This window comes from Mytilus galloprovincialis, chromosome 7 (assembly GCF_965363235.1).
Source record: "Mytilus galloprovincialis chromosome 7, xbMytGall1.hap1.1, whole genome shotgun sequence".
Lineage (NCBI taxonomy): Eukaryota > Metazoa > Mollusca > Bivalvia > Mytilida > Mytilidae > Mytilus > Mytilus galloprovincialis.
This window is the reverse complement of record NC_134844.1, coordinates 5,765,356-5,788,315: the sequence shown is the minus strand read 5'-3', so window position 1 is coordinate 5,788,315 and position 22,960 is coordinate 5,765,356. Positions and strand designations below refer to the sequence as shown.

At 31.1% G+C, this 22,960-nt stretch overlaps 1 protein-coding gene across 11 annotated transcripts in view; it reads left to right on the top strand.

The window, feature by feature from the left end:
• Positions 1-20,836, top strand: part of LOC143082183 (uncharacterized) — a 76,658-nt gene extending 55,822 nt beyond the window's left edge. For 9 of the 11 annotated variants that reach the window (XM_076257767.1, XM_076257762.1, XM_076257758.1 and 6 more), the window contains 6 exons: positions 1,234-1,409; positions 3,049-3,129; positions 15,507-15,584; positions 16,126-16,319; positions 16,876-16,962; positions 18,836-20,836. In XM_076257767.1, the coding sequence (XP_076113882.1) occupies positions 1,234-1,409; positions 3,049-3,129; positions 15,507-15,584; positions 16,126-16,319; positions 16,876-16,962; positions 18,836-19,116 (897 nt within the window). In that variant the 3' untranslated portion in view covers positions 19,117-20,836. Of the gene's footprint in view, positions 1-1,233; positions 1,410-3,048; positions 3,130-14,820; positions 14,885-15,506; positions 15,585-16,125; positions 16,320-16,875; positions 16,963-17,269; positions 17,296-18,835 lie in introns of those variants that run through there. The other 2 variants (XM_076257764.1, XM_076257765.1) reach the window with 2 other exon arrangements.
• Positions 20,837-22,960: the final 2,124 nt, after the last annotated feature.

The window sequence follows — 22,960 nt, the reverse complement described above, 5'->3', positions numbered from 1 at the left end:
AATATACAATGTATATACACTTTTTACTACCAACTGATAAATTTAAATAATCTTTACCATTCAGTGATAACAAGCAGTTTTTTTACATCTTAATATTTTATGATGTATTTAAATGAGTAGTTATTGTTGCAAACTCCATTAGAAATTTGAATTGATATCAGTTTTGAAAAAGGGAAACGGGGATGTGAAAAAAAAGGGGAGGGGGGGGGTTAAATTTTTCTCATTTCAGATTTCATAAATAAAAAGAAAATTTCTTCAAACATTTTTTTGAGAGGATTAATATTCAACAGCATAGTGATTTGCTCAAAGGCAAAAAAAACCTTTTAAGTTCATTAGACCACATTCATTCTGTGTCAGAAACCTATGCTGTGTCAACTATTTAATTTTAGATTTAAAAAGTTTGAAGAAGAAATCTTTAATTGATTTGTAAAATCTTGGCATTTGTTTTGTGTAAAAAAAAACCATTTAATGTCAAAAATTTGATCACAATCCAAATTCAGAGCTGTATCATGCTTGAATGTTTTGTCCATACTTGCCCCAACTGTTCAGGGTTCGACCTCTGCGGTCGTATAAAGCTGCGCCCTGCGGAGCACCTGGTTTTGTTATGATATTTTTTGATAATTTGCTTTATTTTTTAAATTTTATTTTGTCAATATTGTTAGTGTATTTATCAACTGCCAATGGATAGCATACCATTTATAAGGGAGCCCCCTATGGATGTGGAAATGAGACTTCAGTAACAATATTAAAAAGAGTCAAAGATATGATTTTAGTGTGTCCTTCTAGTGTGTGTCACATTATACCAACATTTAAGGAGTAGGGGCTTTATTGCAATCATCTTGTTCCATCTGTTAGTTTGTCCAACAAACATTGTTCTCACACTTCTCAGAAACTAAAAATACAGAATAAGATCATTTGATCAGCAGCTTAACTTGATGAGGCGTATATTGTGTCAGCATTTGTTTTGTCTGTCAGGTACCTACTATTTTGTTGCCAAATACTTTTAAATAATTTTGTGTACTGGATCACACATTTCTTCTATACCTCTGAACAGAGTGTCTTCAGATTTGGTTGACAAATATATATTACTTGTACTATGTGTGCATTTTGGGGTCTGTAAGTTGAGTATGCTTAGCATGACAATGCATTCATTGATGTTTTAATTGTAATACATTACTATGCCTATCAGGGATGTGATGATGTGAACTTCATATGATTATTTTTTTGTTTTAGAGCCTACTACCAATTCATTGTTGTGCTATGCAGGGACGTATTGATGTGATGAAGATGTTAATTCGTAATGATCAGGAGGGGTTAATGATTAAAACAATTAATGCAGAGGAGGATCAAAATCCACCAAGTTTGCCACATCTAGCAGTGGCTAATGACTTTATAGACTCAGCTAAGTGGTATGTAAATTATATCCTAAGTATGCCACATCTAGCAGTGGCTAATGACTTTATAGACTCAGCTAAGTGGTATGTAAATTATATCCAAAGTGTGCCACATCTAGCAGTGGCTAATGACTTTATAGACTCAGCTAAGTGGTATGTAAATTATATCCTAAGTGTGCCACATCTAGCAGTGGCTAATGACTTTATAGACTCAGCTAAGTGGTATGTAAATTATATCCTAAGTATGCCACATCTAGCAGTTGCTAATGACTTTATAGACTCAGCTAAGTGGTATGTAAATTATATCCTAAGTGTGCCACATCTAGCAGTGCCTAATGACTTTATAGACTCAGCTAAGTGGTATGTAAATTATATCCAAAGTGTGCCACATCTAGCAGTGGCTAATGACTTTATAGACTCAGCTAAGTGGTATGTAAATTATATCCTAAGTATGCCACATCTAGCAGTGGCTAATGACTTTATAGACTCAGCTAAGTGGTATGTAAATTATATCCAAAGTGTGCCACATCTAGCAGTGGCTAATGACTTTATAGACTCAGCTAAGTGGTATGTAAATTATATCCTAAGTGTGCCACATCTAGCAGTGGCTAATGACTTTATAGACTCAGCTAAGTTGTATGTAAATTATATCCTAAGTGTGCCACATCTAGCAGTGGCTAATGACTTTATAGACTCAGCTAAGTGGTATGTAAATTATATCCTAAGTATGCCACATCTAGCAGTGGCTAATGACTTTATAGACTCAGCTAAGTGGTATGTAAATTATATCCAAAGTGTGCCACATCTAGCAGTGGGTAATGACTTTATAGACTCAGCTAAGTGGTATGTAAATTATATCCTAAGTGTGCCACATCTAGCAGTGGCTAATGACTTTATAGACTCAGCTAAGTGGTATGTAAATTATATCCAAAGTGTGCCACATCTAGCAGTGGCTAATGACTTTATAGACTCAGCTTTTTAAAGTGGTATATTTTATAGTCAAACCATCAGTAATCAGTATTAATTTGTATGATGTATGCATGATGGTGGCTGCCATACAGAGTCTGTTCATTTAATTGATAATGCCTTAAAGAAAACTTTTCAAATTTAGATATGTTGTTTCCTGTGACTAAATGAAGGTCAAGTTCTATTTTCACATTTTATCTTTCATCTTTGTTGAATTTTAGACCTTTAAGTTGTGAAAAGTGATACTTAGAGCTTTGTCTGTGTATAACTTGAAGACACTTTGACGAAACCTTTTCAAAATTAGATATGTTGTTTCCTGTGACTTAATAAAAGTCAACTTTCTCAATTTTAGCTTTATTGTTGATGGGTTGGAAAACCTTTAAGCACGGAAAAGTGATACTTGGAAGATTATGACCTTTCCATTTTTTAACCCTAAAAAAAAATATTTATTTTTTTACTTGATCCTGTTTGGGGGTCCAGATTTGCAAAAATAATTTTCATTTAAGAAAATGGGGTTTGCTGTCAATTTGACAGCCTCTTGTTTGGAGATCTACTGATTTGGACTTTATAATAATTATATAAAGATCAGGATTAGTTAGATGACATCAGATTGTGCCGCCTTTCCATAAACACTCAAAATGTTTTAAATACCTTTAATTTTTAAAGAACAACTTTATACATTTTACAGGCTGATAGAAAATGGATTTTATTTCAAAGAAAAGGAACAGAATATTTTACTAAGAAGAATATTAACAGAGCAGTTAAATTTGTAAGTATAGAAATGTTAGAGTAAATTTTATAGGTCATTATTACTTTCAAATTGAGTTGTTTGATACAACCAAATGATTTATTAGAATTAAAGGTTAATTTACAGTAAATGGGTAATGTCATAGATTTTGGTACCATTGTTTTTACACCTTTCGCTATTTGAACTATGAATTAGAATTAAGTGAAAAAAAGTTATAAAATTAGTCTAAACAATTATCAAATCTCTGAGGGCTATTCCAGTAAAATTTACCTAGGAGGGGCGGAACGCCGACGATATTTTTTTCCATAGGTGGGGGGTTATCAACATAATTGTATTCTGGAGGGTGGTGGTCCCGATTTAAATTCATTTCTGTTGGTGGGGGGTTTCGGAATGATAGGTTAAACATATTGTTCCCCCTGTTATGAAGGAAGATTCTCCTGAAAAGGTCATCCGACTGCAAATAAAGTTGGCAGACCACTAATTTTAAGCGTCCGTTTGTGTTCTTGTCAAACCAGTGATCGGGAAGGACGTGCCCCCTGCGCCTATAGCGCATATTGACAAGAAATGGCGCATACAGTGACAAATGTAAGCGCCCACGTGGCGCACGATACTTTTCACTTCGTTTCGAAACGTTTAGATATCGTCAAATGAATTTCCGATCGTGTTCCATGCCGCCATGTGTGTGTACACAACTGTGTAATGTTCCTCCAATAATAGGAACACCTATATATTTTTTTTTCAAGAAATATTATGATGACAATTCAATAAATCTGAATTTATCTATAGTTTAATGAACAATCTCTTAAACTCTAAAATGATTTTATGTAATTACATATAAATATTTCAAGATCTCTTTCTTAAATATAGTGATCATTCGTGTCTTTTTGTCCTGTGACTCTGCATGTCCTGTGACTCTCTGCCAACATACGTTTAGCATGTTTAGTAGCTAGGTCAAGAATTTTAACCACCATAGAATATATTTTCCTGAATTTATAAGATATATCTTACTAATTATGGATCAGAATTGAACAATTTCAGTAAAATCATTGGCCAGATCATAGCCGATGTTGGTCAGGTCACACAACCACAAGCTTTCAATACGTTTTTCTTTCTATATTTTTCTTATATGATGTGCAAAATGGTCTTAATTGTCATTATTTCAAATTTGAGAGGAATATTCTGACAAATGTTATGCATAATTAGCATTTTTATTTGGTCCTGTCATTAATTGTCGAGGATTGTCCTGTTATTGACAACGTTAACCAGGTCACATTTCAGCAAGCTTTTTATACCTTTTCTTATATTTATGTATAAAATGGTACAATCTTCACATATTTTAATTTTCAGAGAAATATTCTGCGAAATAAAAGAATAATTAGCAATTTCATTTGTTCAGGTCTTTGTCGAGGTTGGTCATGTCAGTCAGCGATGGGATCATGTCACGATTTTGAAAGTTTTTGAAAATAAATTATTCTTTTTTATAACATAAATGTTTCAAAATGTGACATATCATTTTATGTTTCAAATCTGAGATAATTCTTTTGAAAAATAAAAAAGTTATTAGCATTTTTATTTGGTCCTGTTATTGTCGAAGTTGGTCCTGTCATTATCAGAGTTGGTCATGTCACGTTTTCTAAAGTTTCTTACAATTTTTTTAATTTTTTTTTTCTTAAATCTATTTATCAAATGATGAAATCTTATTATATATCAAATTTTAGAAAAATATTTTGAGAAATAAAAGAGAAATTAGCAATTTCATCTGGTCCGGTCATTGTCGATGTTGGTCCTGTCAATCAGCGATGGTCATGTCACGTTTTCGAAAGTTTTTGAAAATAAATCTATAATTTTTATAACATTTTGGTTTCAAAATATGACATACCATTTTATATTTCAAATCTGAAATAATTCCTTTGAAAAACAAAAAAGTTATTAGCAATTTGATTTGGTCCTGTCATTCTCGATGTTGGTCCTGTCATTATCAGAGTTGGTCATGTCACGTTTTCTAAAGTTTCTTACAAAATTTTTTAATTTTTTTTTTAAATCTATTTATCAAATGATGAAATCTTATTATATTTCAAATTTGAGATCAATCCTTTGCGAAATGAAAAAGTTATTAGCATTTTTCATTTGGTCCTGTCATTCAGTCCTGTCATTCGGTCCAGTCATTAGTGTAACCCTGTTTACCTATGATAATAGAACCATGCGATTTCACGTCTCGGGTGTTTTCCTATTGTAATAATAAAACCATGCGGTCTAACTGATAACCCGAAAAACGTAATTAACCATCATTCATGATATATATTTTTTTTATAAATAACTTTAAATTTGTTAAATTTGGCTAGTACAGACGAGATTTAGCCCTTATAATAATCTCATTTAGTTTAGCTTGCTATTATTTCGATTGAAGAACCCCAAAGACTTTTTAGGAATATAGTTTTTGTCTCCATAAAAGACGCTTAACTGTCCTTGTCATTTTTTGGTCTTTGGCTCATTTTGACATTTTGTAAACATGACTTCTTCAGCGATTTGTTGTTTTGTTCTATGAATTGATGGTACTCTATACTGTTATTCTTGTCACCGTGATGAAGATATAATGATACAAGAAGTGCAGAGGAATTACCTGAAATGTCCTCTGATACGGAACGTCTGGAATAAGTAACTAACTAACTAACTAACTAATTTTATTCAGTATAAAATCCAGTACAAAAGGATCATCGCTGAAACACATAAACACATATAAAAAAAAACATATACAAAACAAAAATAAAACATAACAGACAACAATTTTGACACTTATAACAAGCAAGAGACAAAACTCAAATTTCAATATTATGCAATTATTCCCACTGATGAATGTCTAATCAAAATACATTTGTCTATATATATAAGAAATCTGGTGAGAACATCAGTCTCCGAACAGTTCATTAAATATTTAAATTTATCAAAATTGTCTAAATTGCAAAAACATGGTATAATATTAACAATGTCATCATATAACTTTTCCCTCTCCTCGTGATAGAGGTTGCATTCACATATGAAATGAAACTCATCTTCAATTTTGTTATCAATACAATGTGTACATATTCTTTGATCCAAAGGCGTTTTATTATATCTGCCTTTTTCAATGTGTAAATTGTGGTTAGAAATTCTTAATTTACATAATTGTCTAACATATTGTTTTGGGATATTTAACTTTGTATAAGTCTCAGGTTTATATTCCTCTTTTAACTTGTAATATGTGCGTAGTTTGTTTTGCTTTTTACCTGACAAACATGAGAAAAAATAATTTCCATATCTTTCTTGTAAAATCTTTTTCACTGCAGATATGAGTTTTCCTTCTGACATAGTTCCTTTATTATTCCAAACATGGTCAAAATTAATTAATTTTAGAAACTTAAAAATATGTTTATTGAAGGTACATGGAAAGGTACAATCAACTTCTTCGATTGACTTATATGCTAATTTTGAAAAATTCAAAAGAGGGTCTTTATACAAATATAGCCAGTATTTAAGAGATTGCAAAATAACAAAAATAGAGATTGGATAACGACCAAGTTCTGCCATACTTGCAATATTAGGAGCATATTTAGTGGCACCCAGTACATATTTACAATATCGAATGTGAACCTTTTCAGGAGCAAAATTTAAAAAAGTTTTTTCTAAATCATCATTTGAACCTTGTGTTAATCTTTTGTCCAGGTTAAGAATGTACGGACCCCACAATTCACTTCCATAGAGAAGGACTGGTTTTACACAGGAGTCAAAAAGTTTTAAAAGCAAAGGTGTGTTATTATGTGTACAGTGAAATTTACGTTTAATCATGAAAATTACTTTAAGTGCTTTCTTACTAAGATCTTCAACTGCAGTACTGAAAGAACCAGATGCTCTCATTACAATACCTAGGTATTTATACTCTTGAACACTTTTGATCAGATTTTGCTCAAAATAAAAATTACAGTCTTTCAATAATTTACCTGATTTGTTAAATACTATTATTTGAGTTTTTTCTATATTCAATGATAATTGCCATTTTTGACAATAAAGTTCCAATGAGGATAAACAATTTTGTAGCCCTTCTTTGGTTTGAGACATTAAAATTATGTCATCTGCATACATTAAACAATTTAGGCTTGTATTTCCTATATCTACTGGATCACACTTTTTATCAAGGTATCCTGGAAAGTCATTCATAAATAAATTGAAAAGAAGGGGACTCAGTATACACCCTTGTTTAACACCAACATTTGAGAGTATGGAATCAGTCAGTCCGGAATCTAGTTTAACTGAATATTTAACACATGTGTACATATTTTTAATTAAATGGAAAATATTGCCACTAATACCTTGCTCAAAAAGTTTAGAAAACAGAAAACTCCTCCGGACTGTGTCAAAGGCTTTTCTAAAATCAACAAAACAGCAATATAGATATTTTTTTGCCCTAAACATTTTATCCACAATGGATTTTAATGTATAAACATGATCAATTGTTCTATTAGCTTTTCTAAAGCCTATTTGATTTTGACATAGTATGTTGTTCTCAGATACTAAAAAATCTAATCTGTTACACAAGATCTTTACAAACAACTTACTTAAACAGCTAGATATTGCTATACCTCTGTAATTACTTGGATCTCTAACGTCTCCTGATTTAAAAAGAGGTTTAATCATACTTTCTGTCCAACTACTAGGAAATAAAGTTGATTTCAAAATGATATTGAAAAGTTTACAAATACAATTCAACATATTCACACTAGAATGTTTAAGCATCTCATTAGGCCACGGTTTTTTTATTTGTTGGTTTACGGATCCGCCGACCCGATTTTGCCGATTTTCAGAATAAAAATAAAAATTGACTTTTCATGCTTTTTTATTCCCGCCGACCCTTTTAAATGCATTATCCCTGAAAAATAATTAAATTTTTCTTTATTATGAAATGAAATGCATTAATCATTAACAAAGTTGACTGTAACCCTTTCTGTTGTGAAAAATAATTTACGTTTCTAAAAATAGACAAATCAATTATAACTGACCTTGAAATGTCTTTTGCGCAAATAATTTTGTGGAACGAAACCTGTGTTTAAAACCACTTACAAAATAAGTTCGTTTTCCTTATTTGTCATCAGTCCGTAAGATGCATCATCTCAGAGAAATAGACTTGTCCAAATGTGGACAGGTGGAATACATCAATTAAAGTACTGAATATTAACAAATCATTTGGAATTTTCATGTTTCATAGATAACAAAAAATATCGATCATTGGGATAAAAACCGGATTGCATGACAACTGATTAACCCGATATTGTCGTTTTTCCAGTGGACGAGTCTATTACGTTTTTCGACACGTGTGTTGAAACTTATTTTTGTACGACGTTTTTATATTTTTTTCTTTATCAGTTTTTGTGCTTGAAGATCATTATTCACCAAGTTTTCTGAGATTGATTGAGAGCTACGCGAATCTGTTTTTCTTGTTTGTGAAATGACGATTTAATTTCGTCTTTGTCCGTGCAACCCCCCTTTTTTACAGGAAATTATTAAACGATGTCATGCGATGTTCATGATCACTGATCAATAACATTTCAACGAACTTAATGTTAAGAAATGATGACAAAACAGCATATAAGACCAACATTTTGTTAGTAAGGTGAGATATATATTTTATTTTGCGTATTTTTTCTGTTTTGAAAGATATTTTTTTTCTTTTTTTTTCCGACCGACCGACCCGACTTTTTTATGCGAAAAATCCGTAAACCAACAAATTAAAAAACCGTGGCCTTACTTATACAGTCAAAACCTACACTTGTGTTATTCTTTAAACTTTTTATAGCTTTCAACACTTCCTGCATATGTATGTCATAATCAAGAAAAACATTAAACCCTGTAGGAAAATCATCCTGTTCATTACTACAATCTACATTTAATAGTTTATTAAAATAATTATACCATTCATCAGAGGGAATATTGGAACTCTGATCACTGATGTCCTTGTCAGAATATTTAAATTTATTAATAATATCCCAATAAGCTTTGGGGTTTTTATCTTCTAATTCCAGCAAGGAATCAAGCATCTTTGCTTTATACTGTCGTGTTTTTTTTCGTACTAGTTTTTTGAACTGCTTTTTTAGCCCATAGTAATTCTTCAAGTTTTCTTCGTTTACAGAACCCTTAGAGAGTGAACGAGAAGATTGGATTAAATTACGATACATTGATTCACACTCGCTGTCAAACCCTAAACTAGATTTCTTTCGTTTACGTTTTTTTGATTTAAATCTGTTACCCTTAGGAAGATTTAAATGACTTCTTAGTTTATCGAGAATGTTGTTAAAAATATCTGTTAAATCCTCGGTGGCTTCATCCACCCCATTTCTTTGTGGTACTCTGTTTTTACTTAAGAATGATTTTACATTAGATTCAACTTCTTTTGATAACATCATTTCTGTATAACATTTTTGAACCTCATTGTTCCAATGTAAACCCTTAGGTATTGGTCTCCCAACTTTTTGTTGTACTTGAGAAAAATTTAAAGATAAACATACATTTATAGGACAGTGATCAGAGTGGACGGTAAAATCCTTTACAGTAAAAAAACATACATTTTTTAGCATATTATTACTAACAATACAATAATCAACAACAGCACTACCATTATATTGATGGGAAGTGGGTTTACCTAATGTATCCCCTAAAGTTCTTCCATTTAGAATTCGGCTTCTAGATGATATGCAAAGCTCTAATACACGTTTTCCGTATTCATCAGTCTTAATATTCTTTTTAGTACAATATCTCCTATACTGTACATTATCTGCCAAATATGAATTAGGAAGTATATCTTGTAAACTTTTAACGTGATCAGATGAAATGAAATCTAAATCATTTTCATTAATATGGGCATTTAGGTCCCCCATAATGATAGTCTCCCCTGAATTTGAAAACTTACTCAGGTCTTGTTCTATCTTTTCTAGTGTTGTTAACTCACTTTTTAGAGATTTGGAATAGCTAGACTGTATTGGTGAGTTGTAAGCAAAACATACAAATATATCAGATGAATGTGAAAAAAAAGTTTTACTTAGTTTTGCCCACAAAAATTCAGATGAATTACCTTTGATTAATGTAATTCCTTTACTAACATTAGTTCTGGCATATAAAGCAATGCCTCCATGAATAGCTTTACCTTTCCTGAGGCGATTGACCTTTTTTAATAAGGTATAACCTTTCAGACATAGATTGTCATCCTTATCAGCCTTTGTTTCTAATAGGCATATAATATCAGAATTTATATTTTCACAAAAATCAGGGTCATTAAGTTTGCAATATCTATTACCATCTTCCCTGTAAAACAAACCATGAACATTCCAAGAACTAATTGTTAATTTGTTTTTTAACATTCTTTGAATTATAAGGGATTCAACAGAAACATTTTAATTTTTTTTTTTTTTTTTTTAATGTGTATCCTTTAAATTTTGAAGAAAAAAACAATAATAAAAAAAAAAAAAAAACGTGAGAGAACAAATTATGACTAGAAAAATTCAAGACAATTGACTAGATAAAAAATAAAATAAAAATAAAAAAATGAAAACAAAACAAGAAAAATGAAAATAAAATATATCATAGGTACAATAAACAATACTATATAGTCATTGTGTATATATGACAGTTATACATAAATATGGTGGGACTAGTTAATTTTTGAACATTTGAAGGGCTGCAACAGTGTTTACAACCATTTCGATCATTTTCATATCCTTGTTATCTACAAATCTGTTATTAACATTCTTGTTTCTCATGTCGTGCTTGTTCACTTGATCTTTAGCATAGCCATCATAGTTATCTACAAATCTGTTGTTAACATTGTTGTTTCTCATGTCGTGCTTGTTCATTTGATCTTTAGCATAGCCATCATAGAAACCATGGTTTTGGTAGCTTTTGTTACTGAATGTACTATTGATTGTTACTTTGTTGTTTTTTTTGTAAGAAGGCCACTTCCCATTTAGCACGAAATGTAAGGTCTTTTTCAAATTTCCTGCCAAGACTCTTGTTCCTTCGTTAATGTTAATGTGAAGACCATCTTTGTCATAAAGATTCAACTTGACATTATATGACGTGCTGTCAAGAAAAAAGTTAGAGTTGTCACACCATGTAACATTTTTGTTGTCTCTTATTTTTGAGTACAATGTTTCATTGAACTGGCAAATATTTCTAGCAAGCCTAGTTGTTCTACATGGTAAAAGCGATGAGATGACGATTCTTGCGCCAAGTCTTTCAAGATTTTCAATTATTTCTACATATTTATCCACTGCGGAATATACCACATCAGGTGAATGTCGTATATCATTTGTTCCTACATGACAAATTACGATACTGTCAGTCAGATCTTCATACTGTTGAATATATCCTTCAAGGTCTACTAATGTGGCGGTTCTTTTAGCCAGACCCTCCAACTGAAAAGATGCTGTCAGCCGCTTGATATCAATGAACTTCGGAATGGAACTATGATGAAAGATTACCCTTTTTTTAACAGGGTTTTGTTTGAGAGTAGAAAAATCAGTGAATGACACTTCTTTCTCCTGAATCACAGAATCCCTTGATGCTGAACTCTTTGTATTGTGATGCAAATTTGACTGGTGTTTGAAACCAGACGTTTCTAAGCATGACTCATTCTTGGATTGCTGTCCATTCACAGCCGACCATTGGCCTCCTAGTATATCTTCTTTTACTGTTTGAAGCCTATCATGTAATTTTTCAATTGTGGCGTCTTTTCCTGCAGTTTAGCATGTTTTTCATGGAGAAGAATTTCTAGTTCAGTTTGTTTTTCAGTGAGAACTATTATCTTATTCTGTAGCTTTTCCTCCGCTGCTTGAAACACTTCTTTAGTGTGATAACTATTCCTCTCCAATTCTTTTGCTTTACTCAAGAGTTGACATTTTTCTATCTCAAATTTTTCAATTATTTTCTTCTTGTCAATATCTGATTCTTGTATTTTTTCACGTAGCATTTTAAGCTCTCTTGCATGGACTTGTTTTAGTGTTTCTATAGACTCGGGAGAAGTTTCAACTTTATTCATCAAATTTAGCACGTCTTTGACGATATCATTTCTAAGCCCTTGGAGATTCGTACCGAGTAACGTTTCAAAGTTTTTTATAGTTGAATGTGCATTGAAAATTTCCGATGACATATTAATCGTGCTTTCTTCTAAAATAGTTAACCTCTGCTGAATCTGAGAGGATTCTGAATGTGGATCATTTGATATACTATTGTTTGAGTCTGTATTGATAGTGATATTTTCATTTTTTGCCTGCAGTACTGGTGTGATTGGAACTTTTTCCGGTGGAGTTTTAAGTTTGATCTGATCTTCTTCTTGTAAAATTTCTGAATTTGTTGATACGATTTCTAAATTTGTAGAAAGGGTTTCTGAATTTTTAGATTGAATTTCCATGATTTCATTGACAGGTGCATTTTTTCGAATGGTATGGTGATTCGTGGAGGACTCAATATCATCTTCTCCGTTTTCAAATTGAAGACTTTTTGGAGTGGTCATTTCAGAACTAGATGACAAGTTTTCAACTATTTGTAATGTTTTTTCAAATTCATTTGAGCACCACTGTTGAAAGAATTTCCCTTGAATCATTATTTTACCTGTGGTCAGGTACACAATAACTTTGTACATTAATGTATCCCCTTCATAATCCCCAATACTTTCGGAAGAGTGTACTTCAAACTCCGTTCTTTCTGTTATGCCTTGTGCAGTAGAGTCGTGCCAATCTACTTTGATTGAGGGGTTATTTTTGTTACCTATGATTATCAATTGTCCTAATGCATGAATCCAGAAATGCATTCTTTCACGAGATGTAATAAATATTGTACAATATGCAGCTTTCCTACACAGTGACAGATCTATTTTTTCGAATGGTATGAGCATTTTATTAGTTTTTTGTGCCTTCTTATAAGGTGCTGATGGTAAGGTATATATGTTTTTCAGTTCAGATAATTGGTACCGGTTTTCATAGTTCACCGCCATTTTCTTTGTTTACAAATTGATACACTATATATAAATAGCTTGTTATCTACTAATTAATCCCATCAGTGATGTCGGAATCTTGTGAAATTTAAAATTATATTACATGATGTATGTTTCTGTTGATTATCCCTTGTAATGTTTGCTTAAAAAAGCATCATTAAATGTAAAGTTTCTGCTTGAAAAAATAACGTGTAACCGATGATTTCACCGGAAGTATATATATGGTATCGACGAAGACCCAAATTTAATGTAAAAAAAAACCAACATGAACATGAACAAGGCAACAGTACCAGTTTAAACATTGTAAATAAAGGTTAACTTAAATATTGTTGCGGTTGGAAGAAGTTATTGTATATTCATTGAAATTGAAATGGCAGAATTTGCTGTACTTAAATCTCTTTCCTTGCAAAGAATATGTCCTTAATAAGGTGGACTGGCCAATTCTTTGCAATTTTTGTCCCAAATAATATTTTATTGCATACAGTTTATAACAACTTCAAGTACCCTCTCCCTTGTATACCGTCTCCCCACAAAAAAATATGTGTGGGTGACATCCAAACTATGCGGTCCATAAAAAAATATTTATATTTGGCACAGACAATTAGATTTTTATTGCGCATGTTGCGTGGGTGGTATTGAAGGAAAAAAATGGCCTAATTTTTGCGGAAAAATATGGCCTTGTTACACAGGAGAGTATATCATCTTCCTCAACATTTGCCTATTGAAAAAAAAAAAATGTATATAAGAAATACAAAAAATAAAAAAAGAATTACATTGTGCCTACCAAAAATATTTTATGGCTCAAACTAAACTCTGAAACATCAAATGGTTGGTGCCAACCAGTTTCCCCACCTGAAGAATATGTCGTACCTGAAAATGTTATTGACAGTTTTAAAAATAAAATGGGCCATAATTAAAATCGCACCCCCCTTTTTCGGTCACTGTGAGCTATTGCTGTCATGTTGCATCTGTCGTCTGCTGCTCCATAACATTGTTACATGTTTCATTTTATATTTTAATAGCAACATAGCTAGTATAAAAAAGAAGATGTGGTATGATTAGGCGGATTTAGGGGGGGGGGCCCCTTTTTGGATGCACTGAAATAGATAAACCAACAAATTTTACATTTATTTGACAGGATGCAACATTTTTGTATACTTTAAAAAACTAGCTAACTTTTATTTTTTTTCTCTAGGTAGGGGGTCTTGGAAGAAAATACATGTTCTAGGTGGGGGTGTATTTTTTTAATCTTTTCCATAGGTGGGGGGTCAAAAAATAAGTGGCGTTCCACCCCCCCTGGATAATTTTTACTGGAATAGCCCTGATTATCAATTTATAGATTTTCCTTTAAAATTGATAAGTTGATGATACAATAAATTATATTGGAGTATTGTATCCATATTCCTCATTTATGCAGCAAGGGGAAAATATTGCTACTGTGTAGAATTCTTGTTTGGCGTAGTTTTAATGTTCAGACCCATTTTCTTTGTACAGTACACCCATTTTCATTTTTTCGTAAAATCACTCCCTATCTATTCAGAAAAAAACAATGGTGATTGTGGGTGAGTCTTCTCCTCCTAAGAGTGATTTTTAACAGATTAAGAATCTTGTGTTTACTGTATAAACAAATTACATTTTCATTCGATGTAAAACATACATGTATAAAACAGTAAGTCATATCTACAATCTATTTTTATTAGATGTAAAAATCCACCTAAAATCGACTTCTTTGGCATACATTCATGGTAAGTTATGGTGACAGAAGGATAAGGTTTATGAATATTGTAAAGTTTTTACAATATTTTTAGGTCTCCTTTATAAAAGCCATGAAAAATCTGTTTATATTTTTCTACTTTTCTACTGTCATCAAAGTCTTAAGATTTATATAATTTAGTTTCTGTATTAACAAATTATCTCCCTTAGCTGTTAGTGTTAAAAGTAGTATGGTGCTGTTCTCTGGTTATTTTTCTGTAAACAGACATTTTGTGTATATATGTAGATCTGTAATGTTCAAAAGTATTTATAAGGAAGGCATTAACGTGTCCCTTATAGGAGAAGGAAACCAATAGTTATTGTTATTATTGACAAATCTATTACTTATTAAAATAAATAATAAAATATTTTTTGTTTCTTCAAGGTAGAATTGTTTGACAACATGTTGTTAGTTCTGAATATGTAATTTTCAAGAGTATGTGTTACTTGTCTCTTTAGTGAAAGTGGTTATAATCTTTGACCATAACTGTATATGAGTATAGCTCATACTTATACTGTATTTACTTTTGCCTTACTGAATTTGAAGTGATTATCAGCTGAGTTTGTATATATGAGTTTTTTTACCATATTATGTAGTTATGATCAAGTATATTTAATATTACTATCTTTACAGGAAGAGTTCAGTAGATGCTGTCCAGTTTTTGCTGGACAATGATGCTGAAGTTAATCCAAGGTACCCAGGGGGTAATTGGTAAGTGATATTATATTTGTTCAGAATAATACATATGTAAAGAAATTTTGTAAGTTACATAATTGATATTTAGTAAATGCATAAAAGTAAAGTACCAGTACTATACACTATATATGTATATTTTATTTAAAGCATACTTTTCAGGTTTATGGCTTGCAATCTTAAAATAAGTTTGATTTCAGAAATTCTTAAGATCATACAATTATCAGTAGCTTTACTTGTGCTTTCTTATTTCAACTCAACGAGTCCCCTTACATCCAATTGTTGTCTAAATTCGCATACATATCCTAAGAGACTAAGAATCATTGATAAGTTATATGATTCAGTCATTATGCGATATGATTTTGTATATAAAACTTATTGCTGGATTCCATCAACAATAACTGGCTGCAGTGAAATAGCCAAAAGGGCTGAAAGAGGAGCTTAAGCTTTATATGCAATCAATCTAAACGCAAACAAAAATATTTGTATATGTCACAAAAGACAACCACTGATTAATTGGGAGAGGCTTGTTAGTATGTGGACTTGTTCTCTATTACAGTGCACTACATTATTCTGCTGGACTGGATGGGACATCAGAGATACTGGAACTATTTTTATCATACGGAGCTGATGTGGACCCCATCAATGAGGAGGGAAGGACACCACTGTTTTATGCTACCCAGGCCAATAATCAATTTGCTGCATGTGTTCTCCTGGAGCAAGGGGCTAATGTCAGACAGAAAGATGTACATGGTAAGTCTTAGTAGTAAAAGTTAATATAAATTAGTTATATACAATCCAGATAGATATGGACTTAAATGTCTGAATGAAGTCTTGGTAGTAATAGTTAGAGATAAATTAGTTATATACAATCCAGATAGATATGGACTTAAATGTCTGAATGAAGTCTTGGTAGTAAAAGTTAGAGATAAATTAGTTATATACAATCCAGATAGATATGGACTTAAATGTCTGAATGAAGTCTTAGTAGTAAAAGTTAGAGATAAATCACTTATATACAGATAGATATGGACTTAAATGTCTGAATAAAAAAAAAACTTTGATTGTTATAGATGCTCTTCTAAGGCCTTTTAATACTTTCAACACCTGTTTAACCTAGAAGACATTGTGCAGTAAAAAGTAGATTTTTATTTACAGTCCTTTTATCACTTCCATTTACAGTTCCTAAATTATTGAATCATTTGCATAACAATTTGTTGTAATCAAACGTAAGTCTGTTGTCCTATTTTAACTTTTTCTGCTCTGCAGCTTAGGTACATGTAACATGTTATATGTTTACTTTTTGAAGGCTTGACAGCATTTGATTACATTGTGGATTATGATGAGTGGATTGAATGTGGATATTTTACTGATGATATAAAAGCCAGATTAAAAGGTAAGAGAAAATCAACGTACTGTGGATTCATTATCCCACTGTGGATACCAATGTACTGTGGATCTGTGGATACCAATGTACTGTGGATCTGTGGATACCAATGTATTGTGGATCTTTTCAATGTAATACCAACCACAAATTCAAAACGTTCAACAAAGTATAAATTCCCTATAGCATTTCTTGGCAAAAATCCAGTATCAAAGAAAATTTGTTTTTCTTAATCAAAGTAAATTGTTACCATAAGAATTAAAAGACCCCCAAAGTATGTAGGCTACTACAGGCTGGATTGATATTTTTTCTATTTAAGGAAGGTCAAATTTCAAACTTTTAATGGTAAGTATTTTGATTTTCAACATTTTGAAATTTCATTTAAAGCATGTTTAATTTTTACGGACTAATTGATGCATGGTGTTCCCTGTTTATGCTGTTATTTTTAAAACAATAAACCATAGGAATACTTTTAACTTCCAATATGGGGTCTGTTGTACTAGCATACAATTAAGAACCTATCTGGCCATTTAAATGGTATGATCATTTTACTGTGCTGTTTCAGTGGATACCAAACCACTATCCAGTCAAAAAATCTACAGACATATAAATGAAACGTGGTAGTAAAAACAATGTTCGTCTTAGGGATGTATTCAAGTGAGATTTATGAATTTATGTCAAATGTTCCGACTCCTGGTTTTTTTCACATGATACCTGTAGGGTAAAATGTTTTACCCAATAACACTCATTTTTCTTTTCATATAAGACTTCAATAACTCATAAAAGGTCATTTACCAAAATATAAGCACTAGCAGATTATAGATTTCTTTTCTTTCGATTTTTAAAAGACACAAATACATTTAAATACAGAGTGTGGCCATAAGTATTCATCACTTGAGATTTTTCGCTATATATTGTATATAAAACTACATTTTTCAAAATATTATTTTGGGGTCCTTTTTGGTTTGATTTTGAGCAACTTGGTACCAATAGAAGCAGAATTGTCACAGGTTTATTTGTTTATTTGGTTATATTATTTTTGTTGATCATTTTCATTTTTTCACAAGATAAACTCAAATATTATTTTCTGTTTAGAAATGGGCTATATAAAACTACATTTTTCAAAATATTATTTTGGGGTCATTTTTGGTTTGATTTTAAGCAACTTGGTACCAATAGAAGCAGAATTGTCACAGGTTTATTTGTTTATTTGGTTATATATTTTTGTTGATCATTTTCATTTTTTCACAAGATAAACACAAATATTATTTTCTGTTTAGAAATTGGCTATATATTCAACCAAATTAAATTATGAAAATTTATTGTATGTGTTCACATCAAGAGAACACAAAAACACCTGAAGACAAAACTGTAACCAAATAAACACATACTTTAGACGATTCTAAGTCTTTTAAGGCCTTGTTGATAAAAATCCAACCATAAATGCCCTCAAAATATATTTTTTTTAAAATGTGTTTTTATATGAAATATAAAGCAAAAAAATGCAGGTGACAAATACTTTTGGCCAAGTACTGTACCAATGCAAACAGAGTTAGCATTTTTCAGCCATTTTTTTTAAGGTTTATTATCACGAAACTAATGCTCATTAAACTTATAGTCCCAATTTTCAAATTTAGATTTTTTTAATTTCACCTAGTATATCCGATAAGAGGAGATGTAATAAGAGTCCACATTTGGATGCTTAACTTTCTAAAGTTGTAAAATTCTTCAATCTTTTCTAAAGTGATTTGTCTTTACTTTCACTTTCTAAGATGAATCCCATTAACAGCTTAACGATTGGAATATTTTATTGCAAATAGATAAATTGCTTTAAAAACTCAATAATACCAAGCCATGTGACTGATGTGTATTTGTGTTATTACAGCTTTCAGTTTAAAGCATGCCAGAGACTTGGTCAGAGCTATATCTAAGAAAGTGAAGACCAATCCATTCCATCCATTACGTCAGAGAATGATAACAGAGTCAACTATGGGGTTAACAACTCCTGGGTCCGCCATGCACAGCCCAGTACAGTCCAAACCATTGTCTAGTGGTTCGGCAATCTCAGCTTACAGCCAACTTAGTCAAATATTACCTCCAATAAATAGGAGACAGTCTGTCGGTGTAGGCTATCTTCACCATACTGGTAACCTTGGACTTGTGTGATGTTATTCCATATCATACCTCAACTCAAGTCCTCAGTCAGATATCTGGAATGTTTGAATTAGACTTCTAAGATTACAAGACTAGTATTATAAGACTTGATGATCACCACACTATAGATTTCTCTGGTGTCAAAATATTCTTGATAATGTGTTGTATTGTTATATAGGATAAAGATAAATGCTTTATTTTTACATTTTTATCATTTTTTTATATTTATTGTTTTATTAATTTACTGCTCTTGGTCAAATTTTATTCATGTTATAAACCTTTTTAATGAAATTTTAAAGGCTGCTTTTCTTGATATGTTTCATGGTGACTAATAAGGAAGTGTTTTACATTTCCTGTATATACAATAGTGTACTTATGTACTTATCACTTTAAGGTCTATTGTTACTGTTAATTTGCACATACACACTAAGCACAGGCAATGTTCATTAATGCTGGGGCATAACATTGTTTTTCTTCAATAAGAAAATATTCATACAAAAGTAATTTATCATCCTTATTTAAGACATTTAAATTATCTTATCTTGTAGAAATTATAACTTTAACAGTGAAGAAATATTTTGTTGTATTTAACTTAAATAAAAATAGCCAGGAAGTATGAATGATTAAATCATTGTATGAGAAAATTATTAACTATTGTTATCTTTAAAAAGTTTTAGATGTGGACTTCCTTAAAACTTCAAGTAGAAGTACAAACATTTTGTGAGAACAAGGAATTTAATATATTATACACAAAGGCTGTTTATTGATTAGAAACAAATATATATTATATCATACTTATAAACCACTGATAACAAATGTTATTCTTTTTTTTAAATTTAAAGTATATTGCATAAGGTTATATACATACTCGACCCTGATACACTAAGTAGAAATGGAGGGAAATTTTGCATTGAAAAACAGAAACTACTTGTTTTTTCTTCTAGAGGCCATTGAACATAGTAGCTATCATAAATACTAAATTGAAAAAAATTTAAAAAGATAACAGTAATATAAGAAATCTGAAAAAATATATCATGTAAAGTGGTAAAAGCTACCAAATGTATTCAGGCTAATGAAGCTTTGTTAGAATATCATCCGGAGTTTTTTTCATTATTCAGAATTTGTCATTATGCAAAGATATAAGCTAAGTGATACAGCTTACTTTCAGCTCTAGTTTATCAGTACATTCCATAGTAGTTTATTATTCATATTTTTAATCGATCCATATGTTTTTCTATTACACAGTTTGAGATGTGCCAAAATTTTCACTTTCACTTTGCAAAATTTAAATGAATTCACATTTCACCCGTCAAAATAGACAATGATATGATAATTAGTTGTTATTTTTTTTAAATATTTTTTTGCCAAAATCATAAAGTTCAATTTTCTTCAAATGAACACTTAACACTGAGGTATGCCAAATTTTAATTTTCTTAGCTGTAAGATCTAGATTTATATAAGAATTATACATATTTGTATGAAAATTTTATTTAAACGTATTTATCTTTTTTTAATTAATTTTTTTTAATAATAATAGTATTATTCCGTCCAATATTTACAGAAATATATATTTGTAGCTATATTTTAAATGTGATAGTGTAAGAACAGTTGGTATATTTGCCAATGTTAAAATAACAAAATGGCTGGTTGTCCAATTATCATGTTATAAATGTTGATGTTAGTTGTTACTGCTGATACAATCTGTGATCTTCTCAATAAAAATCCAATCTTCCGTCGTTTTTTATGTTTGTACTTTATTAATATGTTGAAATATTATTAATAATATATTGAAATATAATATTTATCTCCCTGTTTGATCAGGATCAAGATGGTAATAGGATTACCAATCCATCCATTTGATTTTAGTCAATAAGTTCGGGAAATGTTTTGAGTTCCATGATGATACTTTCTAAAATTGATTTCCATCTCCTAGCCTGTTAATTAATAAGTATCAAATGGCTCACCTCAAAGATGAAAATCAGGGAGTGAGGGTTTATATAACGTATATGAATAATGTTTATCAAGGAATCAAGTTTAAAGGTCAACATCATAAACTTAGGTTTAAGTAATATTGATCAAGGAGCCTAGTTCAAAGGTCAACATCATGGATTTATTATAAATGAATTTAATATGATATATTTGAGTAATGTTGTTAACGGAGTCAAGTATAGTATACATATGTACAATATAAAAATAAGAAGATATGGTATGATTGCTAGTGAGACAACTTTCACCAGAGACCAAATGATACAGAAGTTAACAATTATAGGTCACTGTGGGGCCTTCAACAAAAACAAAAACCCATACCACATAGTTGGCTATAAAAAACACCTAAATGAAAAAGAAAACAATTCGAAAGAAAAAACTTACTGTCTGATTTAAATGAACAACAAAACAAACATGATATACAACAGCAAATGACAGCCACAGAGTAACAGGCTTAGGACAGGAACATATAGAATATGTAGGCTTAGGACAGGAACATATAGAATATGTAGGCTTAGGACAGGAACATATAGAATATGTAGAATATGACATGTTTGAAAGCACCAACCCTAGGTTAAGACTTTAACTTTTTAAAAGCTAAAGTATTTCAGAAGGTAAAAGACCTGGATGCTTTAATCGATGCCTTATGGTATAAGGTTTCCATCTGTCTTATGTCAATGTCCTTGACCTCTTTTTCATGGTTCAGTGACAACTTTTAAAAAAAGATTTGTAACGTTTATTCTTATAATGAGTAATAGGATAACTATATTTTGTATGTGCATACCTTGCAAGGTCCTCATGCCTGTCAGTTTTCACTTGACCTTAACCTCATTTCAGGGATCAGTGAAAAAGGTTAAGTTTTGGTGGTCAAGTCCATATCTCAGATGCTATAACCAGGTCTACAATGTTTGATGTATGTAATGACTGTAAGATGTACATGTCCAACTGGCAGGTGTCATCTGACATTGACCTCAATTTATTGGTTAAGTTGTCAAAGATAAGTTTTCATGTTTTGGGTCTCTTTTTCTAATACTGAATGCAGCATCAATATTTGGTGTGTGGAAATATTTTATGATGTACATGTCAGTCAGACAAGTTTTATTTGACCTTGACTTCATTTTCACGGTTCATTGCTTAATACAAATTTTTGTGTTTTATAATGTACATGTCAGTTTGACAAGCTTTATTTGACTTTGACTTCATTTTTCACGGTTCATAGCTCATTGTTAAATTTTTGATTTTTTTTTTCGACCCTGTGACTTTTGTTGCAGAAATTTCGACATAGGAATAAAGATTCAGTGGTGGCTTTAACTAACTACTCAAAGACTTGAAATTTTAGTGTGTAGAAGATCTGGATGCTTCATATTTTGTTTATAGATGCATTATGTTATGAAGTTTCCATCTGTCATATGTCCATTGTCCTTGACCTCATTTTCATGGTGACTACTTAAAAAAAATCTGAATATTTTGTAATGTTAATGTATCCCTTATTATGAGTAATAGGACAACTAAATTCGGTATGTGCATAACTTACAGGGTCCTGTTCAATTGGCAGGTGTCATCGGACGTTGCCCTGATTTTCATGGTTCAGTGGTTGAAGTTATGTTTTTGTGTATTAATCAGATCTTTTTATCTAATACTATATGCAATAGGTCCAATATTTGGTGTATGGAAATATTTTACAATGTACATATCAATCTAACAGGTTTTATTTTACCATGAACTCAATGCTCAGTGTTAAATTTTATGTTTTTGTCTGCTTTTCTTATAAGCAATAAGTCAACTATGTTTGGTGTATGGAATGATTGCAAGGTGTATATGTTTGCCTTGTAGGTATCATCTGACCTTGACCTTTTTTTTCATGGTTCAT